Raw genomic sequence first — 24,273 nt, forward strand, 5'->3', positions numbered from 1 at the left:
CTCTTTTGTCGAAAATCGCCCACTAAAAATCGGGCTGCATTTCTTCGGATTATTTTCCAGTTTTCGAATCGAGTAACCTAGGTGACGGGTCCATAGGCTGGGCACACATTGAGAAGCAGTTGGTTGCAGAATAGGGGAGAGCAGAGCATGACAGCGTGGGTCTGACGAAACTGCGAAGTGCATGCATGCGCACATTGCCACGCAGGGTCTCGTTGGTTTTCAGAAATAACATGTTTTCTTCAGACTCTGTGATATGGGGGCATCCATTGCAAAGGGGCTCCTTTTCATATTCTTAAAGCATTCGTATTTTTTTTTCACTTTGATAGTCATATTCACAATTTCCCTTGTATCAATCAGTCACTACTGATCTGCATTTAGGGCAGTCACCCAGGTGGCAGATTCCCTATCTGGTGTTTTCCTAGCCTTTTCTTAAATGATTGCAAAAAAAATTGGAAATTTATTGAACATCTCCCTTGGTAAGTTATTCGAAACCCTAACTCCCCTTCCTATAAACGAATATTTGCCCCAATTTGTCCTCTTGAATTCCAACTTTATCTTCATATTGTGATCTTTCCTACTTTTAAAGACACCACTCAAACTTATTTGTCTACTGATGTCCTCCCATGCCATCTCAGCACTGACAGCTCGGAACATACCACTTATTTGATCTGATTTTTGATATGCTCTATTGGTGGAAAAATATCTAATTCCCTCCATGGGAACTTAGAATTTACATACCACTTAGTCGAGCAGCTCGTCTTTTTTCTCTCAAGTCTTCCCAGCCCAAACTTTGCAACATTTTTGTAATGCTACTCTTTTATCGGAAATCGCCCAGAACAATTCGAGCTGAATTTCTTTGGATTTTTTCCAGTTCTTGAATCAAGTAATCCTGGCAAGGGTCCCATGCACTGGAACCATACTCTAGTTGGGGTCTTACCAAAGACTTATATGCCCTCTCCTTTACATCCTTAGTACAACCCCTAAATACCCTCATAACCATGTGCAGAGATCTGTACCCTTTATTTACAATCATATTTATGTGATTACCCCCATGAAGATCGTTCCTTATATTAATACCTAGGGATTTACAATAATCCCCAAAGGGAACTTTCACCCCATCAACGCAGTAATTAAAACTGAGAGGAATTTTCCTATTTGTGAAACTCTCAACCTGACTTTTAACCCCATTTATCATTGTACCATTGCCTACTGTCCAACTCACAACATTATCAAAGTCATTTTGCAGTTGCTCACAATCTCGTAACTTATTTACTACGCTGTACAGAATAACATCATCTGCAAAAAGCCTTATCTCTGATTCCACTTCTTTACACATCATTGATATATGTATAAGAAAACATAAATTCCAATAATACTGCCTTGAGGAATTCCCCTGTTAATTATTACTGGGACAGATAAAGCTTCGCCTACTCTAATTCTCTTGAGTTCTATTTTCTAGAAACAGAGCCACCCATTCAGTCACTTTTTTGTCAAGTCCAATTGCACTCATTTTTTGCCATTAGTCTCCCATGATCTACCCTATCAGATGCCTTAAACAAGTCAATCACGATACAATCCAACTGACTTCCTGAATCCAGGATATCTGCTATATCTTGCTGGAATCCTACAAGTTGAGCTTCACTGGAATAACCTTTCCTAAACCCAAACTGCCTTCTATCAAACCAGTTATTAATTATGCAAAGATGTCTTATATAATCAGAAAGAATGCTTTCCCAAAGCTTACATGCAACGCATGTCAAACTGACTGGCCTCTAATTTTCAGCTTTATGTCTATAACACTTTCCTTTATACACAGGGGCTACTATAGCAACTCTCCATCATTTGGTATAGTTTTTTCATGCAAACAATAATCAAATAAGTACTTCAGATATGGTACTATATCCCTACCCTTTGTCTTTAGTATATCCCCTGAAAACTTATCAATTCCAGCTGCTTTTCTAGTTTCAAACTTTTGTATCTTACTGTTAGTGTCATTGCTGTCATAGGTAAATTTTAATACTTCTTTACTATTAGTAACTTCCTCTATCTGGACATTATCCCTGTAACCAACAATCTTTACATACTTCTGCCTTTTGAAGATCCTTGCATACACACTCCCCTTGTTCATTAATGATTCCTGGAATATCTTTCTTGGAATCTGTTTCTGCCTTGAAGTAACTATACATACTCTTCCATTTTTCACTAAAATTTGTACGTCCACCAATTATGCTTGCCATCATGTTATCCTTAGCTGACTTCTTTGCTAGATTCAATTTCCTAGTAAGTTCTTTCAATTTCTCCTTACTTCCACAGCCATTTCTAACTTATTTCTTTCCAACCTGCTCCTCCTTCTTAGTCTCTTTACTACTCTGTTATAATATAGTGGATCTTTACCATTCGTTACCACCTTTAAAGGTACAAACCTATTTTCACAATCCTCAACAATTGCTTTAAACCCATCCCAGACAGAGTCTGTTTACTTTTTTATTTACTGTTTTCCACCGATCATAGTTACTTATTAAAAACTCCCTCATGCCTATTTTATCAGCCATATGGTACTGCCTAATAGTCCTGATTTTAATATTTTCCTTTCTTTCACATTTATTTTTAACTACCACAAAAAAAAACCAGCTTCATGATCACTAATACCATCTATTACGTGGGTTTCTCTATAGAGCTCATCTGGTTTTACCAGCACCACATCCAGAATATTCTTCCCTCTATTTGGTTGCATCACTTTTTGAATCAGATGCTCTTTCCATATTAACTTATTTGCCATTTGTTGGTCATGCTTCCTGTCGTTTGCATTACCTTCCCAATTGACATTTGGTAAATTGAGATAACTCGCTACAATCACATTCCTTTCCTTATCGTTTCCCACATAACTGATTATCTTACCAAATAATTCTGAATCAGCGTCTGCACCACCCTTTCCTGGTCTGTACACTCCAAAGACATCAAGTTGCCTATTATATTTAGAGATGAGTCTTACCCCTAGAATTTCATGCTTGTCATCTTTAACTTTTTTGTAGCTTACAAATTGTTCTTTCATCAGAAAGAATACTCCTCCCCCTACCATTCCTATCCTATCCCTACGATGCACCCTCCAGTTCCATGAGAAAATTTCTACATCCATTATATCATTTCTCAGCCATTATTCAACTCCTATTACAATATCTGGTAAGTATATATCTGTTAAATTACTTAATTCTATTTCTTTTTTTACAATACTTCTACAGTTGAGCACTAACATTTTTTTTATGTCATCCCTACTTGATTTCCAGTTCCCTACTCCCTTAACACCACTCCCTAGGCCACCCCGTTTCCCTGAATGTACCTCCCTGTAACACTTCTAAACAAATTTCCTAACGTAAATGTACCACTGCGTTTAAGTGAAGGCCATCTGAGCGCAGATCCCTATCTCCTACCCACCCATTAGGATCTAGAAATCTCACTCCCAGTTTCCCACATACCCACTCCATAGTCTCATTTAAATCCCCAATCAGCTTCCAGTCAGTATCCCTCCTACACAGTATTCCACTGATAACAATCTCCACTTTCTTAAACTTCACCCATGATGCATTTACCAGGTCCCACACATCCCCAACTCTGTTGGTATCTTCTACTTTCCCTCCTCCTCTTCTACTTTCCTCAACATCTGCCTTAACCAAATTCCTGGATAACTCTCTATCCTGGTACCCTTTGCTCCACACACTTTCCTGACATGTCTTAACGATGGAATCCCCCATGATCAGAGCCTCAACCCTACCCACCTCATTTGATCCCCTCCCCTCCTGGTCAGCCCTATCTTTCCTGACAACTGTAGAAGCTACTTCCTCCTCCCTTTTCTCCATCCCATGACCGTGTTCCACCTGTCTTTTCCTATCCAGTACTCCACAATTCCCTTTCTCCTACTTCCACACTTCTCAGCAACAGTTCCCTGTTCCTCATCTTCCCTCGTTTGTTCTACCTGCAGTGACTCGTACCGATTTCTCACAGACACCTGTCCTGAATTCTGATCCTGAATGGAGCCCTTAGTCTGCTATCTCCTTCCCCTTAAAACATTAGACCACCTGTCTTCTACAATTCCCCCCTTTCCTTCCCATCCCTTTTTTACACCTACTGTATCCTGTACATTGTTTGAGGGAGGCCTACTTTCCTTGCTGTCCTCTGAGAGAATCCTAGTTATCTTCCTCAAGCTCTCCAACTCCTCCCTCATCCTCCTTAATACTTGGCCACACCCACAGTTCCTACACTTGCACTCCTTAGCCATTCTTTACTGAATAATGAAAGGAAAAGGAAAAATAAGATAACTCATTCTGTGCAAAATAAAAATGAAAGGAAGGGAATATTGTCTAGGATAGTTCACAAAGATCACATGACAATAAGTTAATTAATATAGGCTGCTGCTACTACTACTACACTACAATACTACTTAATTGTATGATTTTTGTATTCCTACAACACCCTAACAGGATGAAAATTGCTGTTAATTACTGGAAACGGAGAATAATACACAAGAATTACACAATTCTTAACTGCAGTTTTGTCTACCCTAATTACTACAATAGAATTCTAGTAAGAGAGTTACTACAGGTACCAGAGATACTGTACTATACTACACAAATATTTCACAGTAATAGAATAAACACACTATTTTCTAATAAGATATTAGAATACGCTACAATAATTTTAAACTACGTTCAGACGTATTCTAATTACAACAGGTTATTACCAAGCACAAACAAAAAAGAAAATTACCATTGAAGTTCGAAATTAGCAAAATTACTCATAATAGAATAGGCACTCTAATTTCTAATAAGTTACTATACTACACTACAATAATGTTTAAACTACATTCAGATGGATCTTAATTACAATAGGTTATTACTAAGCAGAAATAGAAATGAAAATTCCAATTAGGCCTAAATTAGATATTCGCAAGAACTACTGGTACTCAAAGATTACCAACAAAGTTAAACACGTAGACAGATTAATATTAGTACTACTTTATCATACTATGCTGTAATAAGAATGAAACCTGCCGTTTGCACAAAAATACACATGAGTATAATAGGCAAGGTACTATCTAATATACCGTATCTACACTACAATTGTCAACTGAAATGTTGTTATGTAATTATTACAGATGGGGGATTACTATTATTTTCCCTACTCCACGGGACGGAGAATAAAAGTGTCTTTAAATGCTGAAAAATATGAGGTTTTTACAATAATTTCTCAAGAGTATTTCTGTCTAAACTACGCCAGGGACTTGAATTGCAATTATTGGGATGTAGGAACTTTATTATTAGCTAACTGTTCCTAAATACTGAAAGATCAAGGGTCTGAAATATAAGTTACGGATACTATATTGATGACCATGTGGTTGTTTACCTTAAGAAAATCCCAATAAAAACAACCACCATTGCCAGTTTAATGACTGAACAATGTTTCCATGTTAGTGGTGTTCAGCGTTCATATGGACTAAGCAACAAAAGTCTAAATTCATTATTATTTTTTAAATTTGTCTTACATCGCACCAACACAGGTAGGTCTTAAGGCGGCAACGATGCTATACGAAAGGGCTAGGAGTGGGAAGGAAGCAAGCGTGGCCTTAAGATACAGCCCCAGCATTTGCGTGGTGTGAAAGAGGGAAACCACGGAAAACCATCCTCAGAGTTGCTGACAGTGGGGTTCGAACCCACTATCTCCCGAATGCAAGCTCATAGCAAGACGACCCTAGCCTCACAGTCAACTTGGTTGATAAATTCATTAATACCTATCTGTGTTATCATAGCTGGTACGATAAAATAGTAGAAGACAAATGATTGGAAATTGTATTCTCTTTGAACTTTTGTTACGTAGTATTCATTAATAGGATCAGAGAGAGGGATAGGTAGAAAACATTTATTTACAAACTAGCAAGATACCCGTGCTTCGCTACGGTATTATACTGAAATTTATAATTGAATGCTCATTGTTTTATATGTAATCCGCCGAAATTCGCGATCTGACTCGTTTTCTGAGAGAATCCGACAAAATTCGTCATCTGACTCGTTTTCTAATGGATTACGGCAAGTTTCCTTCCATTTTTCAATCTTTCTTTCCAGCAATCGATTTCGTACTTCCCGGGCTAGGTCCAGGTATTCCACCCGGTCAGTTCGGTCCCTTAATCTTTGCCATCTTTTCCTATTGGCATTTTTAATATGGATCAAATCCTTCAGGAGATCCGGCGTGGTGTCGTCTTGGGTGCCTTGGCGGTACTGAATCCGCGGCCGGACTGCATTCTTAGCCATTACCCGTCCAGGCCCCGTTTCCAGCGTGGTCCGCACATTTGACGACAGCCCAGAACATTATTATTACTATTATTATTATTAGATGTTCTGGACCCCACAGCAAGATGCAAGACCGCTAGGCGGTAAATTACATCTGCTGCCTTGTCATTGTTGACAATGTGACCAACACCATTGTCGTGCGTAGGCTAGTTTGCGGGATGTAGTGCTAGATTTTCATCTAGTTGCCACAAGACGCAGTATACTAAAATCAGTCAACATTGACAATCTGTTGTGAACGCGTTTGCATTTATATTTGACAAGACATGATAAATTAGGTTCCGTACTTATTTCTTCACATGAATGTGACGGTGGATGATGGCCACGGAGTCGGCGATGATACTCTCCATAATCAACATGAGATCCTGACATGAAGTACCCAATGTTGCGAGAACTGGGCTTGCGGATTGTTACATAGATATTTGAGAATTAAATTTTAGGCCTTCCCCTAAACTACCATTTTACCCAGTGTGAATAAAATTATTTTTAGCTTAGACTGTAGTGCCCTATTCCCCAAATTTACATATCGATTTTCATTAAATTCTGTTTAGCCATTTCCTCACGATGCGTGTACATAACGGAATTAAAATTAAAAATTGTCTTGTAGTCCACATGGTTCACATAGTACAAAACATGGTGATACCAAACAGCTGTGGTAATTTTCTCCTTTTTCTTAACTAACTATGTGACCCATGTGCAGGAAACTGTGTTTCGAAGACTGCGTGTGGTAGGAGGAAGTAGGTGCAGAACCGGCCTGTTCTGTTCTGTCCTGCCCTGTCTGTCAACTTGTGATGGTGCAATGATTTGTGTGGATTACAAAAAAGTATGCTCTGCTCTGAGCTGCTTCACCTGCGTCCCAATGTGCGTCCAGCCATACTCTGGAACCCTACTCTAAATGTAGTCTTATCTATGGCTTATTTGCCCTCTCCTTTGCATGCTTACTACAATCCCCAAATACCCTCAGAACCATATGAAGATTTCTGTAACATTTACAATCTTGTTGCGCACCTAAACAAAGTCTAATGCCTTTAAAGGGTAGAGTCCCAGGTGTGGAGTGTCCAGTCAGCAGTTATCATACTGATAATCACATCAGCATGTAACTTAGGCCATTAGCTACAAGAAAATGTTAACATGCGCACCATTCTTACTGTCTTGGGAGAGTTCTTCGCTGTGGCTGCACCCTACATCTTCAGTAATGTGGAGCTTTTCTTTAGCATGAACAACTTATAATAAGAACTCGTGCCAGCCGCCCTGAATGCGCGGTACAACTTAAAATGATGCCATGCAAATGATGCAATATATATGCGGCACGCTTGTCGCTTGGGGCAGGAAGAGAGTTGCCAACAGATTAGTTGAAAAAATACCAACTTTCAGATTTTTGTTGGCCGTGCGGTTAGGGGCGTGCAGCTGTGAGTTTGCATCCGGGAGATAGTGGATTCGAATCTCACTGTCGGCAGCCCTGAAGATGGTTTTCCATGGTTTCCCATTTTCACACCAGGCTGTACGTTAGTTAAGGCCACGGCCACTTCCTTCCCATTCCTAGGCCTTTCCTATCACATCGTCGCCATAAAACCTATCTGTGGTGTGCGACGTAAAGCAAACAGCAAGTAAAGAAAATATGGAATATTGTTCCAACCTTGGCACAAATAATACCCACCACCCAGCTTTTTTTCCTGCCAGATTTTGGAAGAAATATGGGGGATTATCTGCTAAATACAAAACCAGACGACTACAAGAAAAGGGAGACTGTAAAACGCTCATCTTTGTCATGGTAAATGCTTCATTTATCCAGGGATATCCACTTTCAAACGATCTACAATCCCATGCAAATTAATTGGAACATGACAATATCATACACATTTTATGTTTTTTTTTAGCCTTATTCATCTAATATATACCTTTAAGCTTTGCTCATTGGTAATATATCTTCATTTCTGTTTCATACCCCCTATGGGTGGGGAACGCAGATGAAAAATACATCCACTATATCCCCTGCCCGTCATAAGAGGTGACTAATAGGGGCATCAAGGTATTTTGAACCATGAGATTACCTGTGATTAGTACCGCCACGCAAGGAACACCATGGGTCGAGTTTACTTTTGATTAGTACTGCTATGTGAGGAATACCATAGGTCTGTGATTATCATTGCGGGGTGGGAGTTGGATCACTATGCGTTTACAGTACCTGTGATTATTACCAGTATGTGAGGAACACCACAGGTCTGGAAGAAGCCTGTGATTAGTACTACTATGTGAGGAACACCACAGGTCTGGGAGAAGCCTGTGATTAGTACCACAATGTGAGGAACACCATGGGTCTGCGTTACCTGTGATTAGTACTGTTATGTGAGAAACACTATGGTTCTGTGATTAGTATCATCAGGGGAGGCAGGGGTGGCGTGGATCACTATGGGTTTACAGTACATGTGGTTAGTACCACTATATGCGTAACACCATGGGTTTTTGTTACCTGTGATTAGTACCACTATGTGAGGAACACCACAGGTTTGGGTGAAGCCTGTGATTAGTACCATTATGTGAGAAACACCACAGATCTGGGCATTACCTGTGATTAATACCACTAAAGGAGTGGCACCATGGGTCTACATTGCCTATGATTAGTACCACTATGTGAGGAACACCGTGAGACTATGTTACTTGTCATTAGTACCGCTACGTGAGGAACATCATGGTCTACTTTACCAGCAATTGATACCATTATATGGGCCGATGACCTAGATTTTGGATCCCTTTAGACAACAAGCATCATCAGTACAGGATTTTGCCTTGGAAGCAGTCCATTGTTCCGTTTATACCATTGTTTTAAGTTATTTTGTGGAAGGTAGGGCATTTTGGGTCAGATCCACTGTTTGTTTTAAATTCGTAATCATTGTTCATCGTCTTTTTGAATTCTAGTCAGTGGATGGATTTTGGAATTTTAATTGCCATTACATTATGTCTCATCTTGCACCATTAGGGGCCGATGACCTAGATTTTGGGCACCCTTAAACAACGATCATCATCATTTTTGTTTCATAAGTTGCTTTGCATGATTGGCATATTTCCACAAACTTTGATTATATACTTTTAAGTTCATCCTCATGGAACCACACTGTAACCAGGGACTCTGGGTTGGAACAGTCAAGGTTTACGAGTCTCCTTTTGTAAATAGCCCGCAAGTTTTCTATTAGATTAATGTCAGGAGTTCCCTAGTCTCTCCAAGACATGACTGTTGTTCTCGCTGAAAGAATTTCTTCACTTTCTTTGAAGTATGTCAAGGAGCCACATTTTGCTGAAAATTCTGCCACCATCTGGAAACCTCTTTTGCAGCTCACCAACAACTCTCCTGCCCAGTATTTGGATATACTTGTACTAAGAATCCCAATCATTCATGCTTAAAACATCCCCAAGTATCTTCTTCTTCTTAAGACGCCGTCTCCGAGCGGAGGTTGGCGATCCACGTAACTAGCTCTGATCTTGACAGTGCAGAATGGAATGCCATTTCTCAAGTAGAGCAGTGCCGTCTTCGAAGGTCTTTCAGTCATGAATTTCTTCTTCTCCCAACAGATCTCTTCCCCTGTATCTTCCCTTCGATAATAAGCTGTAATAACTGATATCTCTCACCTCTCATGATATGTCGTAGGTATTGCGTTTTCCTCTGTTTTATGGTGAGCCGTAGTTCTTTTTGCTTTTTCATCCGACGAAGGACCTCGGCATTTGAGATTTTCATTACCCAGGATATCCGCAGGAACAGAAACATTTCGAAGGCATCAATACGTTTTTCTATGAATGGATCTAGAGTCCAGCTGTGTTCTACAGTCTGTTGCAAATGTACTGAAGACGAAGCTGCTCCTTCGCTCGGCACACATCAAACCCTCTTCATTTCAGGGTGACACTCGTGAGGGAAAGGAACTTTTATCCAGTGTTCCATTTTCCAGTCCTAATGATTACATGCCCACATGATGTGTTTCCTGTACATATCACCTGTTAGAATGTGTTTCTTTACAGGTTTGTGGGCTTTCCTTCCTTCGCTTGAAGTATACGACAAACATTAGAAATGTGCACATTTCCCTAGTTTGCAAGCCAAGCCCACAGCAGTGAGTCTTGGGTTTGATTTGCTGCTTCTGAGGAGAAAATGTTCATCTGTTGTCATTGTTTCATTTTTCTTGCCATAGTTTCCCCTCTTTCTTTGGTGAAATTGAGCAATCTGTTTGTGCCGCTGAATAATTCTGTTTATAGTGCCTATGCTGACACCAAATTTAGTAGCTAACTCTCTTTGTGTCATGGAAGTATTCTGAGTTAATACTAGAATTGTACTTTACTCCCATTGAAGACATAAGTATCACTAATCGCACAAGGAAACCTCAGAATTCCTCCTAATGAATAACTGCAAAGTATGCATAGACAGTGCAGGATCTATGAATAAGCAATGTGTGTAGAGCACTGTTGGCAACTGTTGGGTTCTCTCATAAGGCATTTTATTTTAAATGTATTACAAGTTTACACAGAGATCAGAAACACCCTGTTTTGAATACATGGTTGGAAAAGGTCGTACTTCCCTTTTGAATTGATATTACCAACATTTATTTAGACTATATAGAATAATTATGTTTTGTTGTTGTTTTAGGACTGACCTCTGGTCTGCAAGATGTCTTCCTCAGGAGTTATCGCTCCAGGACAGAGGCGACAACAGCTTCGCACAGGCATTGATGGACCTGCACTCACAGCGGAAGGTATGTACTGGTAATAAGCAAGATTTTCCGGTTTTCTTTTTTTTAGACCTGAAGTGACTAATACATACCCAAGCATAAAACCCATAATATGGTCAGCTGGGGTAATCTCAGCCATGGAGTATTTCTGCCTAGCTCGCTTTCCCCCCTTACAGGGTGTATCAGTAAATTTTTTCAGTTAGTATTCCTGCATCATTCAACACATAATCGTCCATACAAAAACAAATTCTCTTATTCTTCTTCTTAAGTTCACTACTAGGCAGTCTGTATTAAATTTTTCCTGACATGACATTGAATGTCTTCATGCCGTACACTTCTCCTTGACTCTTGGGGTATCCAATGTACCATAACTGTGGACCACGTGTCCTCTGTGGGTGGGGGCCATAGAATAATACCCTCAGTATCCCCTGCCTGTTGTGAGACTGAAAAGGGGCCCTAGGGGCTCTGAACTTTGGAGCGTGGTTTGGCGACCACGGGGCCCTTAGCTGAGTCGTGGCATTGCTTCAATTTACTTGTGCCAGGTTCCTCACTTTCATCTATTCCATCTGACCTCCCTTGGTCATCTCTTGTTCTTTTCCCACATTGACAGTGTTAGTTTTTTGAGACCTAGGGAGGCTTTCATTTTCACACCGTTTGTGGCCCTTGTCTTCCTTTGGCCGATACCTTCATTTTTCTATTTTTTCTCTCTGATTAGTGTTTTATAGAGGATGGTTGCCTACTTCCTCTTAAAACAGTAATCACCACCTGTGGACCACGTGAGCTTACTTCTTGCCATATGACCTGCCCATTGCCACTTGAGCCTCGCCACTTACTCCATCTCATCTGTGATTCCTGTCGTCCACCTGTTCTCATTCCAAATTCAGTTTTGTAAACTGACCCTCAGCATCACTCTTGAGTCTGTTAGCATTTTTCTTTGGGTCAGTAGTAATTTCAAGTCGATAGATTGCGACAGGCTGGACACACAAGTTATAGACTTTCCTCTTGAGGCTCAATGGGATTTCCGAGTCTTGGAGGATGTAGTTGAGTTTGCTGAAGTCTGTCCAAGTCGAGCCTAATTTTGTGATGACCTCAGCCATCTGGTTGCCCTGCACAAGTTTGTTGTGTTACAAGTACACATACTCGGCAACTTTCTCAAGGATATTATTGTTGGTGGTAACCTGAATGTTGTTTGGACTCATAATTTTAGTTTTCTGAGAGTTCATTTTCAGTCCTACAGCTTCGGAGGGTTATTGAAATTCAGCTTTGTTTCAAGTTCAGCAGCATCACTACTGAAGAGTACATCATCAACAAAGCGAAGGTGGTTAAGATATTTTCTGTCGGATGTTCATGTCTTTTTTGTCACAGTGTAGACTCACGTACTGTAAATTCTCGTTAATTCGAAGTGGAATCTCCAATGTTCTCTTGCTGGTATAATACTATTGTAATAGTTATTTTAACCCTACAACAAACGATGGGACACTGTTAAAAATAAAACAGTGACATGATAGTTTAAACAACCTCGTTTTCACAATGTGATCGGTGATGGATAAATGCTGTAAAAGAATTAGTTTAAGTTTACATCACCGTACTTCACATGTGTACAAGTATCATAACTCAGTCTGACAAAAGGCTCAAAAGTGGCAACAACTAACGCAAAATTTCTAACCTTGCAGCGGCATCATCATCATCATCATCCATTTCCCTTGTCCAGCTCCTGCCAGTTTGGGATATTTGTGGCACCCTCCCATATCCAACCCCCATTTTCCCTCCACAACTGTGTTACAGACCAGGTTTCTACTAATTATACTATTCTTGATCCTTTTTGACCACCTTAGTCTGGGTCTCCCTCGTGCCCTTCCTCCTCCTATCTGGGTTTCTGTCTTCCATCCTCCTAACCCTTTCCACTCGCTGATGAGAAATCTTATTTTCAGCCCATTCGTGTGTATTTGTGTCAGAAACTCATATTGATATATTTTTGCCAGGTAAGAAAAATTTGTGGAATTATTATTTTTATTATTATTATTATTATTATTATTATTTATTATTATTATTATTATTATTATTATTATTATTATTATTATTATTATTATTATTAATCGATACGGCCACCTGTGGGCCACGTTTACACAATCTTCCTTCTGTCACGCAGACTGATACCCTTCTCTTTACACTCTCGCCAAAGATTCTTGAGTCTTTGACTTCTTCTTGCTCTTTCTTCCACCGAGATGTTCCGTGGCTTCGCATGTTGCTCTTCAGACGCATCCCTCAATCCTGCAACCTTCTTCCTAAATGATGTCCTTTCTTTTATATCCTCCTCCTTGATACCTATTTCTGCCAAGTCATTGTGCACGTGTGTAAGCCATCCCGGTTGTTTTTTCCACCTTTCCTGCAGAAGAAGTATCCTGTTGGTCAATCTCTCAGGGTTCATTCTTTTGATATGTCCATAAAACGTCAGTCTCCTTTTTCTCATCACAGTCGTGATTCTTTCTACTGTCTTGTAGAGCTCCAAATTCGATCTTAACCGGAATGTGTTTGGGTCACTCGTCGACTTTCTAGGGCCTAAGATTTTTCGCAAGAATCTTCTTTCTCTTTTTTCAAGGACTGGGTCAGCCATCCTCGTTAAGGTTTCTGCTCCATAAAGGCACTCTGTTCTAACCACTGTGCAGTAATGTTTTAACTTGGCCTGAATTGAGAGAGACTTGGACTTATAGGTGTCATGGCACAGTCTGAATGCCAGCTCCATCCTTCTCACCCTCTCCTTTAATCCCTCCTTTTCATCTCCATTGGGGGTGTGTATTTCTCCCAGGTATTTAAATTTTTGCACACGCTGGATATCCCCATACAATGTAACAAGTCTGTCCGTGTCGCCTTTTTTTATAGAATCCATGAATGCTGTTTTCTCGAAAGAGATTCTTAACCCTGTTTTGACTGCAACATTTTGTAGTTCTTCGACTTGTTTCTTGGCTGTTTGACGGTTGTCTGTAATAAGAACGACATCGTCTGCGAAGGCAAGGCAATCCAACATCATTGCATTTTTTCCACAACCTATCTTTACCCCATTCTTCATTCCATTTTCAGTCATTCTCAGCCTCCATTCCCTAATAACTTTTTCTAAAATGCAATTAAAGAGTAGTGGAGAAAGGCTGTCTCCTTGCCTCAAACCCGTTTTTATCTCAAATGGATTTGAGAGTTCGCCCATAAATTTGACTTGAGAAAAAGTGTTTGTAAGAGATTGCCGAATTATGGCCAGAGATTTCTCATCCACTCCAAACTCCTGCAGAACGTTCATGAGCACTCCACGATCTATGGAATCATATGCCTTTTTGAAATCAACGAAGGTTATGATTGTCCTCTTCTGATTTCTCATAGATCTTATTTTTATAAGTGATTTTAGAATATTATTATATTCTGGCTCCTTGGCTGAATGGTCAGTGTAGTGTACTTCGATCCAGAGGATCCCAGGTTCATTTCCCAGCCATGTTGGAGATTTTGCTAGGTATGAAAAATTTGTGGAAACGTGATTCTAGGTATTTCAAAAGGTATCTGATTTTCTGTGCCCTATCTTGTGTAAAAACATTGCAAAAAAATGGCACATGTCTCACCAACTGCTGTGATAAGTAGTCTTACAAATAGGTAAATTGACAAGTCCCATATTGAGAATAACACCAATAAATACTAAATCTCATAACCCAGTTTGTATGGAAAAAGGATATTCAACTGGCCCGCCATTGTCACTTCCATAATACAGCACTTGCAGTAATGTTTGTGTCAGTATCACTTTCATCCTCTGAGAATGATTTACCAGCACTGAACTCAGAAATGTGTAATAAATTACTGTCAGTATTATTTCAGTACTGTATCCTCAATGTTATCAGGATACGAGTACTTTTATCCTTCCGCAACTGACAAGATCTACTTGTTGCCATGATAACTGGGCTACACGACATGGAATATCTAGCTGTATTGGGACAAAGTTTACTCATAGATGTTCCAAGGTTTGACGAAAGAGTGCAGCACACGTACCTTTCTGCATAGCCATATGGCAAAATCGCTTGAAATTTGAGTTTTCAAGCGGTCCAAATCTGATTTTTGAAGTAGAGAGTGAACGTCAACCAGTCCTCTACATTCAAGTGAAAAGGGTTAACATCCAAACCGTTGTAAGTTTATCCCTCTCCTTTCTGTCTTAAAAGAGTTCTGCCTTCTACGAACAAGTGAATACCCTTCTTTGGGATTGTAAGATTCCAAAGAAAGCAAAATTAGCAATGTTCAACAGCTAGTTGATACCAATCTTGACCTGTGGTGGTCAAAACAGGCATGCTCACGAAGACAGACTTGTCGAGACTGCAGGCATCAAAATGATGTTCTTGAGGTCCAGGATGGACAAGTTAAGAAATGAGGAAAGGCAGGAAGTAGGGATCAAGGCATCTCTACTAGACAGAGTTGGTACATCCCAGAGTATGGTGATTTGGACTCTTGATGAGAATTGAGCCTATCAGGACAGGCCTATAATGACAGCTAAGGTGCACTTGGAAAGAGAGATAGAAGGAAAACACTAGGTTGGAAGACTTAGAACCTGCTGGATGGGTATGGTGAAGACTGACATTGCAGCAAAGGGAAGCGGAGTGGATGATATCGTAAAGAAGAGGACATTTATGAATAGACGTCAGTGGAAGAGGCTTAGCAGCAGTACCTGGGAAACGGGAATTGTAAACTGATGATGATTATTATTAAGAAGTTGAAAGAAAACTAATAAAGTATTATTTTTGTAACACAGCAACCAGGCTAAGTAGCTCAGAGAGTAGAGCACTGGCTTTCTAAGACCAGGTTGGTTGTTTCAATCCCTGTTCAATTTTCCAACAATTAAAGGTCTGTGTTGCAACCATCGAGGCTCAGGGGGGATGGAAGGTACTGTGGGGCACAAACTGCTTAAGTGGCAAGAAAAGGTGGGGGATGAGATTTTACAATTTAATGCATCAACTTTGATGTTAGGTTAATATGCCTGGGAATCTAGTGATATCTGCTGTTTACTTCTAAGCCCTCTCAACTGTCAAACAAGTATGTTGGGATTTGATCATGCAGCCTTCAACTAAGGAAGAGAGTCCCTAACATGTTATCTTACACAGTTGGCCACTTAACATTTAATCAGTTGCTTCATTACTTTAATGTTTTTTGTACATAGTACATCTATGGTCCAGAGTTCAAGTGTATTTTGAAACTGTTTCTTATTTTCCAGATATTGAAGCTCAGATCCGTGACATTCAGTCTCGGAAGAAGGAGCTCAGTGAAGAAGGATCAGAAAAGGACAGAGTGGGTTTAGGTGAGAGTGGCTACTATGACAGAGACATCTATGATGGGGGTGGTAGTAAATTTGATGGTTATGTCACATCAATTGCTGCTAATGATGAAGTGGAGGTAAGGAAATATAATAATTTATATGTAGTTTTTATCATTTAATGATTGGTTAATACATTCCTATCTTTTGTAGATTACAGTCAAACCTTGATATCTCAAACTTCTATTACTGAAATTTTCAGTATCTCAAAAGTAACTTCATTTTCCTAGCTGCCTTATCTATTCGTCAGCTGTAATTATTTCTAAATTTCCCAGAATACGATTACACAAATTTCTTGATTTCTCAAAGCAGAAGTTTCTTCCCTCGAAGCTGGACATATTCTTTAACTCAAATTTTGTACTCCTACATTAACTGTGCAATACAGAATTTAAGGTTCATGTGTTCCCGACCGACTACTTCATGTTTATCTCTTCAACCCTGGTGTGTTGATAGTAGGCAGTTGGAGCTGCGTAAACCATCTCTTATACTGTCAGCAGACCAGTTGTTACCAAGAGAGTTGGGCGTGCGGTTAGGGTCCGTAGCTGTGAGTTAGCGTTCGGGAGATGGTGGGATCGAATTGCACCGTCAGCAACCCTGAAGATAGTTTCCTGTCGTTTCCCATTTTCAGTCAGGCAAATGTTGGGGCTGTACTTTAAATAACGCCACAGTTGATACCTTCACAATCCCCGTTCCCATCTTTACGCCGCTGAAAACCTGTTAGTGCAACCTTAAACCACTAGCAAAGAGAAAAATCAGATGTTTAATGCAATACAATACAATACAGTGGATTTATTTTGTCAGGCAAGATTAGGGCCATTAGGCCCTCTCTTCCATCTAACCAGAAAACGCAGTATCTACGTGTGCAAAATTGAAATAAATACACTTACGATTGAAACATCTTGCAACTACTAAACAATACAGTATTATGATAAAAAATAAAAATAGGAAAAAAAAAAGGAGAATGATGATGATGATGATGATGATGAAGATGAAGATTATTATTTACACAATTATGACATGATTAGCTAATTTCTATTATCCTTGGTAATAACAGTGGGATTATATAAAGTCTATAGTTTGAGGAAGGCGAAATGTACAATATTTCCATAGCATTACTTAGTAGGTAGCGGTGACAAAGTTGCCTAAAACTAGCAGGTGAGGCTCCTCTGACAGAGACGGGTAGTGCATTCCATTGTCATGCTGATGAAATAACAAATGAGTTAGTGTATCGTGTGGTGCGGTGAGGTGGAAGAGATAAGAGTGTATCAGATTTTGATCGTGTTCCAAAACTGTGATTGGATGAGAAGTGATGAAATTGACTGTACAAGTAGGGAGGTGAGCATGAGGAGATTATTCGACGAAGAAGGCCTAAAGCATGAAGATTACGGCGCTGTTTGAGTTTTAACCAACAGAGTTCATCGTAGGCAGGTGTAACATGGTCAAAGTAACGTAGGTCACATATATAGCGAACACAGGTGTTTTGCGCGTGTTGTAGTTTGTCATCAAGAGTAGCAGTCAGGTCGTTGTACACGGCGTTACAGTAGTCGAAATGAGGTCATACCAGAGTGCAAATGAGGCGTTCTTTTAATACTCGAGAAAATATGTTGCAGAATCTTCTAAGTGAGTTAAGTGTCGCAAATACTTTCCTGGAGATGCTGGTAACCTGCTGCTTCCAAGAAAGATGTTCGTCAATCATAACACCGAGATCTTTGATAGATTCACTGAAATCAATGGGTGAATTTTGTAGATAGAGTTTTGGTAAAGTGAAGTTGCTTGTGGTTTTTGAACAAAGCCGAGGTTGTGAAATTATTATAGCTTGAGATTTTACGTTATTTAATCCAAGTCCATGCATGTCAGTCCTGTTACAGATTTCTTGTAAGTCTCTATTGAAATTTTTAATTTCATCGGTTAGTCTTTCCGTTCACAGTGCAAGTATAATTGTGTATTGTCAGCGTACATGTGGTGTCTGCAGTTGTTTACCGACGACGTAATGTCATTGATACAGACAGAAAATAAAAGCGGTCCTATGACAAACCCCTGTGGAACACCAACCTCTACGGATCTCCAGGATGTATATTCATTATTGTTATTTCTTACACACTGCAGACGACCGCGGAGGTATGAATTCATCCATTGAAGACTGTTTGTCGAGGACTGGAGTTTAAATAGTTTCGAAAGTAGTATGTCAATGTCAACTGAGTCAAAAGCTTTAGAGAAGTCAAGAAGAGCTAGGATGGTAACTTGTCTTTTGTCCATCGCATTGCGAATGTCGTCTGTAACCTTAAGTAGTGTGGTACTAGTGCTGTGGTTACGTCGAAAACCAGACTGGTGTTCGTCAAGGATATTGTGTATTTGCAAGTAGTTGGAGACTTGTTGGTGTACAATTAATTCTAGGGCTTTTGAAAGGACTGATAATATGCTCCCAGGTCTATAGTCAGTATGTCTTCAGACAGTGATTTTTTTAGCGAGCGGGACGACAACGGCAGCTTTCCGCAAGGAGGGATATGTGCCAGTCATTAGTGAATGGTTAAATATGTGAGTTATAGTAGGTAAAATTATGTCAGTAATTGTCTTAATAAGCTCTATTTCTATGTTGTCTATCCCTTTGGACTTCGATTTTATTCTAAATATGGCTTGTTTAACTTGCGAGGGTGTCACATGTGAAAAGTAGAATTTTTCTCTGTCAGGTGCAAGGGAGTTGTAATTGCTGTATAGTGTTCTATGTTTCCTTTCTCTGTCAATGGTATGTCCGGGAGTGGTAAAATATGTATTGAGGGATTCCAGGGATATGTCAGTAGGATGATCGCCTCTTTGTTTACCTATTCCCATGTGTCTTAGTTCTTTCCAAGCCATGGCAGGTCTAGTATTTTGTTGTAGCAGGGTATGTGCATGTCTAATTCTGGCGTTGCGTACTGCCTGCAATGTTTTATTTTGTAGGTGTTTAAGTGCGTCAAAATTGTCCCGTGTCAGTTGTCGCTTAAACTTTCTATGTGCGGGATCTTATCTTGCCATTAACTCCTTTAGCTCTAAGTTTAACCACGGTGCTGGGGCTCGTGTTACCCGTACTGTTTTCGGCGGGGCGTGTCGATCATAGAGCGCTGTCAGATATTAATTAAATATGTTTACTTTAATGTCAATGTCGTCAACTGTCAGTATATGGTGCCATGGAACGTCTAGTGCATCTTCAGTGAACATACTGTAGTCAATTTTAGAGAGATCTCTGAATGTAATAGTCCTTGATTTTGTTTTTCGGGTCTTTAAGAAGTAGGATATGTATATTAGGTCATGAGCTGAAATTCCTGGTACAGATGTCTGTCCGTGTTGTAGTACTTTGTCTGTATTCTTGACAATCATTAAGTTGATTGTCGTGTGTGATGTGGCGGTGTGGTGAGTAGGGAGTGTTTGCAAAATGCTCATATCGCAAGATGTAGTCATGCTTATAAGCTGCCGAAATTCGGCATTGTTGTTTCCGGTGTCTGTGTTAAAGTCGCCCATGGCAATTACATGTTCATATTGCGGGAGTACGCATAACAAGGCCTTCTCTACGTCCTCCAAATGTCCAATCACAGGTGGCTTATACACCATACAGACAGCACATTTCTGATGGGCTATGATTATTTCCAAGAGCAGGAACTCGGGTCTTTTATTGTATTCTCTATCTGAACATGCAATTTAGCTAGGAGCAGGTCTCTAGTTGTGAGAGAAGGAAGGGGGGTAATTCCAGGAGGGTCAGTGGACAGTTGTCACAAGGTCGTGTTCTGTTTGTGGAGAGTGGAGGGGTGAGTGAGGCCATGAATGGGATTGTGGCTGGGAAGGAATGTCCGGTACTGTCAGAGGAGGGTAACCCAATAGTTCTCGTAGCCATCTTATGAAAAATTAATAATATATGTGAATGAAATAATCTAACTACAATGAGCTAATCTAATTAAATTACACTAAGGTGGTATTTAAATAAAATGAAATATAAGAAATGGAGATCAGAACAGTCAAGTGAATTAATTGTCCGTTTAGTTATCTCTATCCTCCGGTAAGTCACACAGCCAGCTAATGCGCACTTTGCCCCATCAGGTTTCTTAATGATGATATCACAGTCTGCAGTCCAACAGTTCCTTACATGGAAACAGTGAATGGCGGCCTTCAGTATGGAGAGTCTAGCGGACGTGAGATCGTCGCGGATGGTAACACGAGTGCCCTTTAGTCTCCTTTTGTTACGGAATACTTCTTGTTGTGTACGATAGGAAATAAACTTGACATTGATAGCCGAGTTTTCCCTACTGATTTAGACCCAACACAGTGACTTCTATCAATGTCATTGATATTTATATTCACGCCTATATCTCGGAACACATTTACGGCAAGATCGTCAGTATTTTCTTGTGAGCTCTCCTGCACTCCAAAGATTCTAAGGTTATTTCTCCTAATATATTGTTCGAGAGAGTCGCTTCTAGCTTTGAATTCTGACCTAAGTGCCTGGATTTCCTTGTCCTGACACTCAAGTTTGTTCTTTAAATCCGCTACAAGTTCAGCATTGAACTGGAGAGATTTCTCTAGTTCCTTAACGACAAGTGTGGTCACTCGCTCCGATATCGCCTCTATAATTCTGTCCAAAAACTTACCCGAGCTGAGAGTCTCGTTCAGGATCCTTGTGACGGTCTCTTCCACGAAGTTGGCACTACCGTTCGCTTCCTTACTGTTGTGCTTGTTGCTCCTGGTCATCTTGTTTCACAATGGAATATTTTAATGAACTGATAAAAATATGGCCACGACATGGAGACATTTTTACTTTAAACACTTTCAGACTATGTTTGCACACTTTAACACAACGTTTGATATATATATTACTAGGAAATAACACCTGCTAATTCACTTTGACTGAGGAGCTGATCTCACGCACGTCCGTCAACCATGCGCCGAAGGTAGGAAGTGCATTGGCTATTCTTTGATCCTACATACAGTTAGTCAAAAGTTAATGGTGATGTTTCCACAGCAGTAACTGTTGTTGAGAACTATGTGGTTGGGCCGATGACCTCGATGTTAGGCCTCTTTAAACAACAAGCAACAACAAAAACTATGTGGAATAAATGAAGCTTAAATTTTGTGTATTCTGTCTTCTGTGAGTTGCTATAATAAGCATCGTACCCCCTATGGGTGGGGGATGCAGGCGAAGAATACACCCTCGATATCTCCTGCCTGTCGTAAGAGGCGACTAAGAGGGGTGATTGTATTAGAACCATGAAACTACTTGTGATTAGTACCATCATGCGGGGAATACCATTGGTCACTTTTACTTGCGAGTAATACCACTATGTTAGGTTCACAATAAGTTTGTGATTAGTAGCAGCAGAAAGTGGTTCACTGTGGGCTTATAGTACCTGTAATTAGTACCACTATATGCGGAACATCACAGGCTTACATTGCCTGTGATTAGTACCACTATAAGAGCGACACCGTGGGTCTGCGTTGCCTCTGATTAGTACCTATTATATGAGGAACACCACAGGATGGTGCGAGTCCCTGTGATTATCACACCTGTGCGAGGAACACCATGGGTTTGCGTTGCCCATAAGTGGTGCCATTATGTGAGAAACACCATAGATCTGCGTTACCTGTGCGACGTACAATACTTGTGAGTAGTACCATTATGTGTGGAATACCGCGAGTCTACACTACTTTCGATTAGTACCGCAACATGAGAAATACTATGGTTCTACTTTCCTAGCGATAAGTACCATTATGAGGGGTTGTTCAGAATTATGTTTTAGAAACAGTCCCTAAGTAATAATAGTATTGTTTCAAGATACTTTCTGGGAAGGTGAGGCATTGCAGGTCGGATCCACTGATTGTTTTAAATTCATATTCATCCATTCATTCTTCTTCATCACGTTTCGAATTCTGGACGGTGGATGATTTTGGACTTTTAAATTGTCATTTCATTTAGTCTTGTTTCGTACCATTAGGGCCCGATGACCTAGATGTTAGGCCCCTTTAAACAACAAGCATCATCATCAATAAGTGTCGTAATTAAAATAAAATACTTTGAGTTTTTATATTGTTAAATAACATTGTATACAGTATCAACCTGTCGATACATATGATTTGTTATGTACTATACATGCTTAAAAACCAGGAATTCTGTATGTCTCAAAATTTTGATAACTCGAAATAAAATTTAGCTCCCAAGGTGATTTGAGATATCGAGGTTTGACTGTATGCAGAATATGACCAGCTGATATTTTTCTTGTACAGGCCACTCGTGTTGTAGCCAAAAGGAAGCGCAGACATATTCACTTGTGTCTGGAATGAGCTGGACTTTGAAAGATGAGATCAGGAGAGTTATAAAAAAAGGGTTGGGACTAACTGGCGACGAATTAGCAAATAAAGTTCATGGTTAGAAGATTTCTTTCTTGCACAATTTTGTAATATTTTTAATAAACTAACTACAACAGACAAATTACAGAAAACTGAGAGAAGAATTCTTAGAACAATTATTAATAAAAAACACAACAACTATTCGATTACTTTTTGAAGAATAAAGTCAATAATAATTGGTTCAGAGAAGTTCAGGATGATTTGGAAGAATTGGGTATAACTTGGCAACAAATCAAAGACAGAAAAGAGAAGAGGATTTTGAAAAACAAAAGCATAAGTCTCAAACTAAAAACAGTTGAACGGAAACAATATACTATATCAGACACACGAAGGGCTGCCAGGTTGGAGAGGATGAGAAAGTTCTGGGAGAAGAAAAAAAAAAAGAAATTAACTCAAATGTATTGATTTCAGTGCTCCAATGTGGGCGTAAAATATGTAAATAATAAATAAACTATCATTGGGACGTTGTATAATATTTGATGGTGTAACCATGTGAAACATTGAAACTGTAACTTATGTTACCACCAGATGTGAAAGAAATCATTAATAGAAATGACAGTTACTACTTTGATCTTGTTTCTGTCATTTGTGCACTTTTCATTTGTAATTTCATTGATGGCCATTAAATGAAAGATATTATATTTCAGACTCTTGCAAACCACTTGTTTATTTCACTGGCAATGGGTTGCTCAATTGTCTTTAACATTTCAATCACATTCTATAAAGCGTACACACTGCCATGGCTACAAAGTATTGTGTCTGTGTGCAAAGGATGCTGCAAGTCAGTGCAGATATCTAAAATTACGTACATGTGGGCTCTTAAAAGGTATCTTTAATTTGTTCATTTAGTGTCATGTACAGGATGGTGTAAGAAATGTCATACACTGAAAATTGCCTGTAAAATGTTTACACTTTCCATGCAAGTTGGTATTAAATTATACCACTGGAAGGTACATGGCTACACGGTTTGCAGTACATGTTCACTGCATCCACCTTCTCGGTGTAAAACATCTTTGAGACAAACCTTCCATGTTCCGATCACTTTATGATGCAAGTCATTGACCAACCCCTCAAGAAAAAGTCACAATTCTGCTTCACAACTGCAGAACATTTTCATGTTTGTAGCAGTTGATTCTCTCCTTCAAAAGTCCCCGCAGGAAGAAATTGGAGGAATTAATATCTAGTTACATAGAACTGCCTGGAAAATGACCCATCATGCAGGAAATCAAGAACAACGTTTGCTGTTTGCTGTTTGCTGATGATCTTTGTCTTGAATGAACCTTTGGTCTTCATTGGTAGTCTTGTTGCCAAGAGTTCTGAAAGGAAACTGTTTTGAAACATCTCCGAGTCAACCGTGTCATTGGAAAAAAGAAAAGCCCATATTTCCATGGGTAGAAATTGTGACCCACACACATTTTCGATCCATGATTTTCTACTTCATACCCAATATTAGGCAGATTTTTTTTGTTCACAGTAAGCATCGCCGCAATAGTCCAAGCAGCAAACTCTACTTGTTTTACCTTCTCAT

At 39.6% G+C, this 24,273-nt stretch overlaps 1 protein-coding gene across 1 annotated transcript in view; it reads left to right on the forward strand.

Moving 5' to 3' along the window:
* Sf3b1 (splicing factor 3b subunit 1) overlaps nt 1-24,273 on the forward strand; it is a 127,614-nt gene that overhangs the window by 3,304 nt on the left and 100,037 nt on the right. Inside the window, exons 2-3 of the mRNA XM_067158901.2 lie at nt 10,963-11,068; nt 16,278-16,456. Of these exons, the coding sequence (XP_067015002.1) occupies nt 10,984-11,068; nt 16,278-16,456 (264 nt within the window). The 5' untranslated portion in view covers nt 10,963-10,983. The remainder of the gene's footprint in view (nt 1-10,962; nt 11,069-16,277; nt 16,457-24,273) is intronic.

The sequence above is a fragment of the Anabrus simplex genome, chromosome X (assembly GCF_040414725.1).
Source record: "Anabrus simplex isolate iqAnaSimp1 chromosome X, ASM4041472v1, whole genome shotgun sequence".
NCBI lineage: Eukaryota > Metazoa > Arthropoda > Insecta > Orthoptera > Tettigoniidae > Anabrus > Anabrus simplex.